Source organism: Cimex lectularius, unplaced genomic scaffold (genome assembly GCF_000648675.2).
Source record: "Cimex lectularius strain Harlan isolate CLEC.00 unplaced genomic scaffold, Clec_2.1 scaffold86, whole genome shotgun sequence".
In the NCBI taxonomy this organism is placed as follows: Eukaryota; Metazoa; Arthropoda; class Insecta; order Hemiptera; family Cimicidae; genus Cimex; species Cimex lectularius.
In genome coordinates this window covers 1560629-1574251 of record NW_019392763.1, presented here as the reverse complement: position 1 = coordinate 1574251, position 13623 = coordinate 1560629, and the positions used below count along the sequence as shown (strand labels likewise).

The following is a 13623-nucleotide window of genomic DNA, read 5'->3' as shown; positions in this document are numbered from 1 at the left end:
AGGTTTACTTTATGAATTTTTATAAGACCAGTGTTGGAAGGGAAAGGCTGATTCTACTGCTGTGAAACACCAAACGGATCTCGGTTCCCTTCAATGAAAGAATAATGCTACGCATTCTTTGGTGTTTTTGTACTGTTTCTCGAATAATAGACAGTCAATTCTGCCAGAAAATGTTTACAACTGAACTAAAATCAGTAATTAAGAAATGCCGGCTATAATCCTTTATTGGCTGTTTCTTTTTATTCCCTCACACTACTGACAAAAGAGTTATAAAAGTTTCTTAATTTAAGTTGTTCTATTTTTTCAGATGGGAACGCAATGGCGCATTTCGTGGCTAACATTCAGCCATCGCTGAGTGAAATTTCGCACCATGAAACAACGCCCCAGCACCATGGTGGCCACAGGCCAGCGCACCAACCCCATCCTGCCAAGCAGTCACACCACCACCCTCATCCCTCTCACGTAAGTTTTGACAATAAACTAAATTTTGACTCGGATAACAGAGATGATATGTATTCAACACTTAAATAATCCGACCTATGACGTACCAGGTTTGGTCAATGTTTTATAATTGACCCTTCACAGAGAAAAATATAATCTTTATGGTCACCCCAAATAAAAAGACCCTTCCGGTTCTAATTACCCTAAGCCAGCAGAGCTTACCGGTCTTGCGTGTTGCATACCCAGCTCATTTAAGTATTTTATTCTATTTTTGTTTAAAATAACCATTCCTAATATTTCCTTTTGTAAACAGTGTAATTATCTTCCTTTTATTTGTCAATCGTCAAGCAGTCAGCTGATCGAACAGAAAAAAAATATAATCTTTATGGTCACCCCAAATAAAAAGACCTTTCCGGTTCTAATTACCCTAAGCCATCAGAGCTTGTCGGTCTTGCGTGTTGCATACCCATCTCATTTAAGTATTTTATTCTATTTTTGTTTAAAATAATATTTCCTAATATTTCTTTTTGTAAACAGTGTAATTATCTTCCTGTTCTTTGTCAATATTCAAGCAGTCAGCTGTTCGAACAGAGAAAAATATAATCTTTATGGTCACCCCAAATAAAAAGACCCTTCCGGTTCTAATTACCCTAAGCCTGCAGAGCTTGCCGGTCTTGCGTGTTGCATACCCATCTCATTTAAGTATTTTATTCTATTTTTGTTTAAAATAATCTTTCCAAATATTTCCTTTTGTAAACAGTGTAATTATCATCCTTTTCTTTGTCAATAGTCAAGCAGTCAGCTGTTCGAACAGTCCAGAATGGAGTACAAGGTAGTTTCTCAGTCAAAATTAAAATTATGGATTCAGTGTTTTTCAACGTTGTCCTGCTTTGCTCAATTGCTGCTTTTTTAAATCTTCTAACCAAAATTTTTAAATTTATAATAATATCCTACTTATTATGCTATAGAGTAGAATTTTTCTTGTTTTAAATTGAATGCTTACGAAGCTAATTATAAAATATAATAAACGAATTATGCCGTATTAAATTTTATTTTTGGACTGAAAATACTAATATTTATTAAACTATGATAGAAAACTAAAATATTATTCTTTGTATATATTTTCTCAACAAACAGTAGTTTTTTTAAGCTTATGCCTTTTGAACCATGCCAAGTAATGTAAGAAGGAACACATTTTAACTAAACTAATAGAACAGTATATTAATAATTAAAATATACCAAGTAGGCAAATAATCTAAAGTTTCGTAAAACAAAAGCTTAATGTTATTGCGTAGTACTGTAAAGCCCTAGTTGTAAACCGTTTGTCATCTAAATATAACACCGAACTTAGCGTTTAAGTTGATGGAAGATATGCAAAATAATTGCTTTTCCTTCACACCAAAGTTAAGTCTTTGATTTAGTTTAATAGGATTGTACTGTTTTTCATTTAATTAAAATATTAAAAAGTGATTTCTAAAGGCAATGTAATAGAAGAAAAAATTTAAAAAAAATATTTTGCACTAGTATCATCATAGAAATAACATATTAAAAACACCTCCATTTGAATTCCAATCAAATTCCAGATCATGTTTATGACCTTAATCGTTTAGGCTAGTTTTTAATCTACCCAGAAATATGTTTTGTCTAAATAATTCTGCCTTGGACGAAACAAATAATGAGGTAAATTTTTTTACCACCAAAATATTACTTCCTCGTAAAAAATTTCTTCACTGACGACTCACTCAGAACAGGTCGTTAACAGCAACTCATTCGTATATTGCTGAAATAATTCTTTCTGCCGCACTGTAGCATTTTTCGAATTCTGAAAATAAATTAAACACAGCAACAAAAACCAAAACAATTATAGAACCGTTTGTTTATCTAAAGCAATAAATTATAAAAAAGCGACATTATTTTTTGATAAATCAAGTCATTCATATTTTAAATAAATACATTTATTTTTGCATTATTGAATTGATCCTGGGTTTAAAGGGTGAACTAATAATTTCTCTTCTAACATGTCTTGTTGATAGTTATTCAAGACTAAAAATTCTTTCTAATACGACAATTTTCAACAGTCAGAAGCTTGCTTACGATATTTTGACGAAAAAATGATTTGAAAGATTTTTTTATTATAGTTTAATATACTTACCAGTTTTGTGTAAATAAGCTGAATATTCTTGAGTTAATTGCTGAAAAACGGGGCAACGCTTCAGTGTGAGTTGAATTATGCTAGCAAACAGCTTTGTTGCCTGATGAATTCTGAAAAAAAAAAAAAAACGGTTTTAAATAAATCAAGCAAGTTCCAGTTTCAAATACGCTTAAGAGCTGCAGAAAATTTGTCTAAACGTGCTTTCCAAGCGTGTATATCGCATTACGGCTGGCGATGCTTCTTACTTGATATTTAAAAAAAAAAGTTAAACATAAAAAAAGGTTAAACATGTTTTTCTCTGTACCACAGGATAACGAAGACGAGGCGAAAACGGCGAAACATGTATGTACCACTAAAATAAAACTTTGTGCGCTTTCATAAACGAATCTTCGAAATTGATAGATTTCTGAAAACATTTTATGCATTATTGCCATTTTTTTTACTGAGTGCTGCATGACTTATAGATTTTTGTGAAAAGGAATTTAAGAGGCTGGCTTTTTAAGTTATCAAGAAGGAAGGTGATTTACTGATACTAGAGTATACATTTTAAATTTTACAATCTTGAACATACTAGGTTTTTATGGAAGTTTTTGTGCATGAAATTTTTTTCAAAAACATTCTTAGGCTTATATTTCCTCTATAATGTTTTAAATTAATTTTTCTTAAAAATCTTTTTAACGTTCACAAATTTAGTTTTTGATAATTAAATAAAACGGAAAAATGGCTGCTGATCTTTGCGTTAAAATAGGGTGCTGTGTTGCTTGTAATACCACAGTGTGGTGTTCAGACATTTTAAAGCAGAAATCCCAAGACTCAACTAGTTGAAAATCTATCTCTTGAGCCAGAATTAGTTTCTGTAAGATTATGGGCTAAAATTGAGACTTAAAATAAACCTTTTTAAGCTATTATAAAATGTTTCCATTTCTAAAAAAAAATTACGTTTCGGATCGTTCTTGCTAAGCTTTACGATCCGAGAAATTTTTTTAAAAGTAATATGCTTTGTCTTTCTTTGCATGCATTTTTAGGTTATACGAATTGATTCGTCTTTATATTCACGATAAGAAAATAATATGCATGATTGTATTCAAAGAGATTAGATATATAAAACGTTACAAAAGCCAAGAAACATTTCGAATTAAAAAAAAATTGGGTCTTAAAAAACAATTTAGATTTGTTTTAAGCCATGTTTAAATCTCTTGAATATGAATTTTCATAGCAATACAAAAATAAACATTTTTTTTTCTTCGCGATGCCCAGTTTTCTATTTAAAAATTCACAACTCCTCTGTTTTATTCAAGTGGAACGATTGTAATAACGTTGGAAAACTAAGTTTTTTTAAATTTATAGTAAGTCAATACATACAAAACTGTGCCTAATATGCGAGTACTAAGGCCATTAAATAAAATAAATTCTTGTAATTTATCAAGATTCGTGGAGTTTCAAAAAATCTCAAATTATCACTGTTTTAATTTTTGAAAGGCAAATTATGTAATTTGAGGAAAAATTATTAGACTTTATTTTTTCAAAATTCTCTATTCAGAGTTATTTGAGGGAGCCGAAAACAGATAAGAATTCATTTCTTACTAAACATATTTTTAACCTTCTTTTCTACGTCAATAAATTTCATTCTTACGTAGTAATATCTACCACGCCCTCTATACAGTTAGTTGTTAAATGCAATTTTGGCTGTGACCGAGCAAGCAAAGAAAATTTTAAAAATATTTTACCCTAGGTAACTAAAACTAAACTAAAAAACAAAACAATCGACTGACATATCAATTTAAAAATTATGAAAATTACTTAAAATAATTTCTACATCGGCCACTGGGGCCCATTGGCAAGAACGCTTTTTTAATGCTATTTTTCTCATTTGTTAACTATTATTAATAATTTACAAAGTTAAGAAGTATGAACATTTTTTCCAATATTAAAACATATATAGAAATCGTGAGGTGCGGTCTGGTGTGATGTAGGTTTCAGAAAAACATTTTCTTTATCGTGCCAACGTTTCGATCTTTGTTGAGATCATCTTCAGGGCTCAAAGTGTTTGTTTTCTGTGCATTTGTGCTATTCTTGTGTCGTGCTGAGAGTGCACTCGAGAATTACGCAGAAAACAAACACTTTGAGCCCTGAAGATGATCTTAATAATGATCGAAACGTTGACACGATAAAGAAAACGTTTTTCTGAAACCTACATCACACCAGACCGCATCTCACGACCTCCAAATAATCAAGTAACGGTCACTAAACACCACACATTTTTACATCATAAAATTAACGAGTAACATTTATTTATTAATATAAAAATCAATTAGTTCACACAATTTTTTGCTAGTCACTATTCTGATTTTGTGGAATTCCATCTTAGTTCACACTATCTCATTTTAACTCCTGATCCATTTAGTATTAAAAAACCGAAACTTCCTAAATATCCTCATTCGTTTGTACTCGCTTTATATCTGCTCGAAATTACAAATATCATTTTTTATTTGTGAATAAAAACACAGCTTTTCAGAGAAAATATGTAGTATTATTTACATAATTATTGAGAAATCGTGAGATGCGGTCTGGTATGATGTAGGTTTCAGAAAAACATTTTTTTTATCGTGCCAACGTTTCGAATTGAATATAAAAAATATATTTTGCATTGTATCCTAAATGTATTTGTTAAATGTAAACAATATTTGTAAATCCCAGGCCCTGAAGATGATCTCAATAAAGATCGAAACGTTGGCACGATAAAGAAAATATTTTTCTGAAACTTACATCACACCAGACCGCATCTCATGATTTCTGAATAATCATCGACAAACGGACACTAATCACTAATCACCACACATTAAAACTTATAGTTCAACCAAGATGAAATTAAAACAGAAATTTACTCCGAACAAAATCAAACCACTATCGTATATCAATAACATATAAATACCTTAACAAAATATTTGCCTTACACACACACACACACACACACACATATAAATAAAATAATAGTATAAAGAGAAATCAAAAGTACTCAAGAGTGTTGCTTCGACTACCTTAAAACCCTGACGTCCGATGAATTTGTACTTTACTGGTCAATACTGTGAACCTAAATTAGTTAATAAAATTCCAACTCAGGTAAATTAAGCTGAAAGTTTGTTTAAAATTGGCAAAGTAACTATTTGAAGGTGCTTCGAGTTTTAAAAATGTAATAAAAAAGTGTGATTTTTACACAAAAATTTAAAAAAATAAACTGAGTTAAACAAGTAATACTTATTAAGAAGAATAATAGGTTTTGGTCCATCAGTTTCAATAATTCTACATCCAGCTAATCGTTATTTCAATTGCACGGAGATGCGTTTTTTACTCACCCAGTTTATATCCCAGACCTCATGCCGTCATACTGTGAAGATGTGTAACCAGAATGTGAGGATCAGTAAATTAATTTTAATTCTGGATGATTAGTAGAGATTTTTTCCCGTGGTCACTGGTGAAGTCTCCCTTTTTTCTACTACGATTTAAAAGTTGCAATGACCCTTCTATGGTACATTTTTGTTTTCCTGATTGAGGTATTAAGAAACTAGGATTATTTTTTGCAGCTGGTGAATTTTTTCCTATGTGTGGTCATTTCTTTCTCTATTTGCTCAGTTTCTCGTTTAGCATATTTTGGGTTATGCCGATCTTTATTTCTTATCCAGTGGGTATGAAGGGTACTTCTGCTTTTTTTGGTTTGTTAACTCGTTGTTTGTCTTGTCCTGATACATACAAAAAATTTCATTTTCTTAGAAATTTGGGATATGTTAGGCATTTCCAGACCAGGTTTGAGTTGAAGGTTAAAGAGTCTGAGAATATCGTCTGCACCTTTTAATCATTTCTATGTATTTTTATTTCATCTCAGCTTGGAACCTGACTCTATTAGTTTTAGGATCTTTTTCTGCTGTTTGTCAATGTGCACAAGGGCTTGTTATAACAACCTATAGGTTTTTAGTTGAGATAAAAAAGTCAGCGTCACGAGCGGGATTCGAACCCACGATCTTCGGCTAGATACACCGCTGCTCTACTACTTGAGCTATCGTGACCTCAATCCACTCGGACACTAACTTCCAATCTCAACCCCACCTTTTGGATTTTCCCTCCTTTTTGCCATTTTTCAAGAGCAGCGGCGTATCTAGCCGAAGGTCGTGGGTTCGAATCCCGCTCGTGACGCTGACTTTTTTATCTCAACTAAAAACCTTAATTAATTGAAAGATATTAACTGGTCACGTGGATCTCGAAAACTAGTGGATCTAGTATGATATTACCGATTCTGTTGTCTACCTTAGCCAAAATGGTGGAATAGTGCCAGAATTTTCAGCTTTATCTATTCCTCCGGGATTGAAAACCGTCTTCGAAACGAGACGAAAATCGAATTTTCTTTTTCATCAATAATTCATTTGTTTGTCAGGATCTTCGGAACACTCAAAAGAGTTTATAGGGACGTCTTTCGTTTTTATATCCGTCTGTTGCCAAGGGGACCGGCCTATAAAGCCCCGTCGGTTCTCAATTTAATCCAGCGAATTTACGTCTTACTTAGGGTCTAATATCAAATTGCGTTTAAACTCCTTGTTTCGCGATATGGCGTTTGTTGCAACCGTTGAGCTTTTGCATGGACTTTGTTTTGTTTTGGAAAAAACCGATTACCACTTTTTTCCCCAAAAATCTTTGAAATTTTATTGTAAACATTTATTGATAATAGCTCGAGGTAAATTGCATTGCATGTCTAGTATTCTTCTCATTCGAAATTTATATTATTATTTATAACATTATAAACTAAGTTGATGAAGAAGAAATCGACCACGACGATTATTGTGTTTGGGATCTGGTTTCTGGCCAGGTAGAAAAAGAAGTAGACTCTGTGATCACATGCAAGTTTTCTGCCCTTATAAGACCATCAACAGAGCCTGAATAAATATTATATTATTATTTATTGGTTTCTTTTAACTTACAGCATCTTATTTCTCATATTAACATTACAGAATGACGAAAAAACCTCAACGACATCAACTACCAGGTCTCGACGTACAAGTTTTTTCTATAATTGATGTAAAACTAGAACTAGGTATTTTTTTTAGAAAAAAAAGAATAAAAAACTTGTCTTAATTTCAACTTAACCAAGCCAATGAAAAAAAACCCGAACGACATCGACTTCGACGTCTCGAAGTACATGAGGTTGATTAAGTTGAAATTAAGACAATTTTTTTTCAATAAATGATGTAAAACTAGATTAAACCAACAATTTCAATAGTAAAATAGGTCTTTTTTTTAGAAAAAAAAAGAAAAAAAGAATAAAAAACTTGTCTTAATTTCAACTTAACCAAGCCAATGAAAAAAACCCGAACGACATCGACTCTCTCGTTTAGAAATTTTAGAAAAATCGAACGTCTCGAAGTACATGAGGTTGGTTAAGTTGAAATTATGATAAGTTTTTTCTATAATAGATGTAAAACTAGATTAAACCAACAATTTCAATAGTAAAATAGGTTTTTTTTAGAAAAAAAGAAGAAAAAACCGGAGAAAACTTGTCGTAATTTCAACTTAACCGAGCTAACGAAAAAAACCCTCAACGACATCGACTTCGGCGTCTCGAAGTACATGAGGTTGGTTAAGTGGAAATTAAGTCAAGTTTTTTCTATAATTGATGTAAAATTAGATTAAACCAACAATTTCAATAGTAAAATAGGTTTTTTTAGAAAAAAGAAAAAAAGAAGAAAAACCCGGAAAAAAATTGTCATAATTTCAACTTAACCAACATCATGTACTTCGAGACCTCGTAGTCCATGTCGTTGAGGTTTTTTTCGTTAGCCCGGTTAAGTTAAAATTAAGCCAAGTTTTTTTCTATAATTGATGTAAAACTAGATTAAACCAACAATTTCAATAGTAAAATAGGTTTTTTTTAGAAAAAAGAAAAAAAGAAGAAAAAACCGGAAAAAAATTGTCATAATTTCAACTTAGCCGAGCCAAAGAAAAAACCTCAACGACATGGACTACGAGGTCTCGAAGTACATGAGGTTGGTTACGTTGAAATTATGACAAGTTTTTTCCGGTTTTTTATTTTTTTAAATTTTTTTCCAAAAAAAACAAGTTTTTTCTATAATTGATGTAAAACTAGATTAAACCAACAATTTCAATAGTAAAATAGGTCTTTTTTTTTTAGAAAAAAGAAAAAAAGAAGAAAAAACCGGAAAAAAATTGTCATAATTTCAAAAAAGAATAAAAACCTTGTCTTAATTTCAACTTAACCGAGCCAACGAAAAAAACCTCAACGACATGGACTACGAGGTCTCGAAGTACATGAGGTTGGTTACGTTGAAATTATGACAAATTTTTTCCGGTTTTTTTTTCTTTTTTCTAAAAAAACCAAGTTTTTTCTATAATTGATGTAAAACTAGATTAAACCAACTATTTAAATAGTAAAGTGGGTCTTTTTTTCATAAAAAAAGAAAAACCTTGTCTTAATTTCAACTTAAACCAACCTCATGTACTTCGAGACCTCGTAGCTGATGTCGCCGGGTTTTTTTCATAATTTTGTAATGTTAATATGAGAAATAGAGAGGAAGAAAGAGAGAGAGGGAGAGAGAGAGAGAGAGAGAGAGAGAGAGAGAGAGAGAGAGAAAGAGAGAGAGAGGTAAACAAAGAATGTGTGAGTAATTGAGGAATGAGAGAGAAAGAGGGAGCAATATAGTTTCAGAGAAATGCCTAGAGAGAAGCACATACGCGCATTTTTATCCAACATTCAATAAAACAATAAAAGCTTTTATTGAAAGCTAAATAAAATTGAGCTTAGAAAAATTAGTTATTGAAAAACTTCCAACTCATAAACAAAAAACTGCGCATTTAATTGTCAAAATGCGATCCCATCTTTATTCGTGCCTACTGAAATCCCATTAATGCTACACCCGAACAATCTATGGTCTTGAATTTTCGATATTCAATTATCCCATTGTACACCAGGAGGACGGAAGGCCAATATAAATCTGCTTACGGAGCCTAGTCGTGGAAAAGGGGGAATCGATCTCAAAGTGAAGACCTTTTGGCTCCAGCTCACCGAGGCGTTGCAATCAGCTGGCGGGGAGGAAAGGAAATTGCCAAAATGGCAAGGCGAGGGTTGACCCTCTTTTCTTTTGAACTGTTTTATTAGTATCGTCCAGTATCTTCCTTTGGCAGAAGTAACATAAGGAAGATAGCAGAGTACATCATAAATAGTGATAAAGTTTTCTCGAAGGGAAATAGTTGAATATGTGCTTTAAAGTAAGAATGCCCTCCATCCAAAACCTTTTAGTGTTTCTAAATTGTAAATTCAGTAGGGCACTTTATCTAGAAAGAGTTTATAAATCAAAAGCTAAAAGTGCAATTTTTTTCAAGATTAGTATTAATCATTAAATTTCGTGGTCCGCTTGACCAATTAATATATTACAATTAATTTATTTTTTAGATTTTTATCTCAACTTAAAACCTTAATTAATTAGTATTAATTTATTTAATCTGTGTTTGTATTTATTAACACATCATGGCATTATTAACATATCATTATACATTGATAAAAACTGCCTTAGCTCTCTCACTCTCTCTCTCTCTCTCTCTCTCTCTCTCTCTCTCTAACTATCTACCTATCTATCCCTAACTCTCTATTTCTATTTTCTCTCCCTCTTTCCCTCTACCTTTCTCTATATAGAAGAAGAATAAAATTTAAAGAATACTTATTAAGCAATTACGTTTGAGCGTACATCATTTCTCTCACAATCTCTTTGCTTTTTCATTCTTTCTTCTCTATCAATTTATTTTCCATCGGTCACTCAATCTATTTTCTTTTCTTTATTTTACATTGTTCCTCTCTATTTCACTCTCTCTTCATCTTCCTCTTCTTCTTTCTCTATCTCAATCTCTGTCTCCCTCTTCCTCTCGTTCGTGCTCACTTTATTTTTTCAATATTTCCCTTCTGTCTCATTATTTTTCTCTAGTTATTCATTTTCCACTCGTTCAATCTTTCTCTTTTATTTGCTCTAATTTTCATTCATTTTCTCTTTATTTTTTTTCTCTCTGTCTGTCTCACTCTCTTTCTATCTCGCTCTCTCTTTTTTCTCTCATTCTCTTTATCTCTCTCTCTCTCTTTCTTCTCTCTCTCTCTATCTCTCTCTCTTTCTCCCTATCTCTCTCACTCTCTTTCTCTCTCTCTCTCTCTTTCTCTCTCTCTCTCTCTCTCTCTCTCTCTCTCTCTCTACCTATCTATCTATCTACTCAAAGTTTGTGTGTATGCATTTGTCTAAATGTATCCAATTGACTATCTTATCCCTTGGACGTGTAGGTAGTAACTATTTTTTCTAGCGTGTTCTACAGCGTTTTTCTCCTTTCTATTTCTATCTTTTACATGTTCACTAATCTTCCCAAAAAATTATTTTCTTCAGCCTTATTTCTTCATCTATTCATTATTTATCTACATCCAATCCATTTATCTACTAAGTAGTCGAATTATGTCACGAAGTACTATTATTTTTCTCTAGTTATTTATTTTCAACTCGTTCAATCTTTCCCTTTTATTTTCCCTACTTTCCTTTTTTCCCTCTATCTCCCTCTTTTTCTCTCTATCTCACTCTCTTTCTCTTTCGATCTCTCTTTTCTCACTGATCTCTGTCACTCTACCTTCTCAAAGATGTCTATTTCCATTTGTCTAAATCGACTATCTTAACCCTTCGAAATGTAGGTAGAAACTAAATTTCTCTCGTGTTCTATAACGTTTCTCTCCTTTATCCATTTCTATCCATTTATTTATTTCTTCATCTATTCATTATTTATCTACAAACAATCCATTTATCTACTAACTATAGTAGTTGAATTATGTCACTAAGTACTATTATTTATCTATGTTTTCTTTATTCCTCTCTTTTTCTCATTCACTAAAAAATCTTTATCTATCATACAGAACAGTTCACGAGACTCATAACGAACTCAAAAATTGGATGTATCTTAACAATCTTTTCTTGTCAAATATCATCCATTCTTTTTTTTCTTTGAGTGTTTTTTCTTCGATGGTGTTTATAATGAATTTAACGTATTTTTTAAGTAAATATAAAAAATAGGAATGGTCTTTTTTATGTAAGTTTATCTTATCATACAATAATGATTAAATGTGTATACAATAATGATAAATAAGTAAAGCATAAATTTTGCAAAATAATTTAAAAGAAAAAAATAGTTTGTAGAATTTTTTTTTATCAGCAGAGTTCTACATAGAGCCGTACGGAGGTTTTACACGTAATATAAACAATAAGATAAGTTAATAAGGGAAACGGTGCGAAGGGTGAAAGGAAGAAACAGAAGGAAGGGAATTGCCTGAACAACACGCAAAGCACGAATAAAAAACCCCTTCTGCGGGCATACCCAACCCCGGCCACAATGGTAATTTTTAACTGACCGTTGCAAATGTGGTAGCAATAAAAAAGCCCATCGATTATTAAAAAAAAACCTTGATGAACAATCTTTCCTGGAATGTACGAAAAGCTCACAGGTTACTTAGGTAGGTAGGTTTTTTAATTTATCGTTCAAATATTTTTCAGTTTTAAAACCATTTAATTATCATATTAAATGTTTTATATAAGAAGACATAAATAAAATTTAGTTGAAATTATATTAAAAACATAACACAGGATATCTGGGGCAGTTGATAGTAAATATAATTTACTTTTTTGGCTTAAAAAATCTAATACGATTTGCTAGTTCAATTAAAAAAATTATAAAATTCAGAAGAAAATAACTAACTTTGTCGAAAGTATAAAAATTAAATTTATAACTTTTAAATTTGAATTTCCCCAGTCCGATTAATTAACCCCCTCTTAATTTTGTACCACTTGCTCAGTTAATTACACAGCAAGCCCAAATTGTATTAACCCTGATTCTATTTGTCGTTCTAACTTGGAAACAAACTCGTTTAAAAGCTTAAACTTAACGATCAACCTTATTTCCTACTCATATTTGACATTGGAATTTAAATAAATAATATACATGATTTGGGAATTGTTGCAATTCCTGAGAGTGCAGGACGAATTAGCTGTTTTTCCGCAACTAGGACCTCCAGGGAAGTACTTGACTTTAATTAAACTGCTGTGCCAAAATGGACAAATTAACCTGTGTGAAGGATCGTTTTTTAAATAAATTTGATTAAACGTATAGCCGGCCTATTTGGTATTTGGTATTTAGGCGATTTCCTCGTTAAACAAGGAAAGATCCATTCTACTGAGAATACAGCATTGTCTTATATTTCACTTGGAATAAAAAGTAGCCAAGTCCAAAAATCTTTCTTTCATGAAAATAATTTTTAACAAACTTTCTCTCTTAGTAAGAGTATGTTCGTGTTTTTCTTTGCCTACAATATTTCCTTTAAATATGGCTTTAATTATAATTCTTTCAGCCAATCGTAAACGAACATGCATACTTCGCATGCAGACAGAACGAGCCGATTTTATAAAATAAAAATAAAGATATGGGAAACTTTGTGAACTGGGTTTCTATAAAAGTTAATAAGTGTTATCAGAGAGAAGAATGTAAATATGTCAACCCATTTTGTGATTAACCGATGAAAAGAATATTGAATCCTTGGTACAAGAACAAGATAACATAAAGATGATTTAGAAAGTTTGCAACGCTGATATAGTCCAGCCATTGTATCAATTATAATAGGCCTAGAAAAGTTCTAAAATCTCTAAAAAAATCGTGTACAAAACCTTCGTGAAACCCGTCAAAAAACCAATAGAATATCTATTTCCAGCTTGTTCAAATATATGCAAAAATACCAAGTTGCGTCTTGAGTTTTGATGTGCCTTCTTGTGAAAAATTATATTCAGGTGAATCTGGAAAAATCTAGCAGTCTGAGCCACATCTTTAAATGCAGAAATGGCCAAACGCAGACAGACCAGGAAATCAGGAAGGACTTAAAGAATAAATTTATTAGTTCATCAAAACCGACCTGAACAAACTATTTCAAAACTGGAAATGTATATCTGAAAATTTTCGACACA

The 13623-nt window shown here is 31.7% G+C and overlaps 1 protein-coding gene across 20 annotated transcripts in view; it reads left to right on the top strand.

Annotated features, from left to right (window-relative positions):
• Window positions 1-303: 303 nt before the first annotated feature.
• LOC106663970 (ankyrin-3-like) overlaps window positions 304-13623 on the top strand; it is a 137592-nt gene continuing 124272 nt past the window's right edge. For 18 of the 20 annotated variants that reach the window (XM_024227417.1, XM_024227415.1, XM_024227410.1 and 15 more), the window contains exons 1-3: window positions 304-462; window positions 1232-1273; window positions 2903-2935. In XM_024227417.1, coding sequence (XP_024083185.1) covers window positions 319-462; window positions 1232-1273; window positions 2903-2935 — 219 coding nt within the window. In that variant the 5' untranslated portion in view covers window positions 304-318. The remainder of the gene's footprint in view (window positions 463-1231; window positions 1274-2902; window positions 2936-13623) is intronic. The other 2 variants (XM_014389234.2, XM_024227413.1) reach the window with 2 other exon arrangements.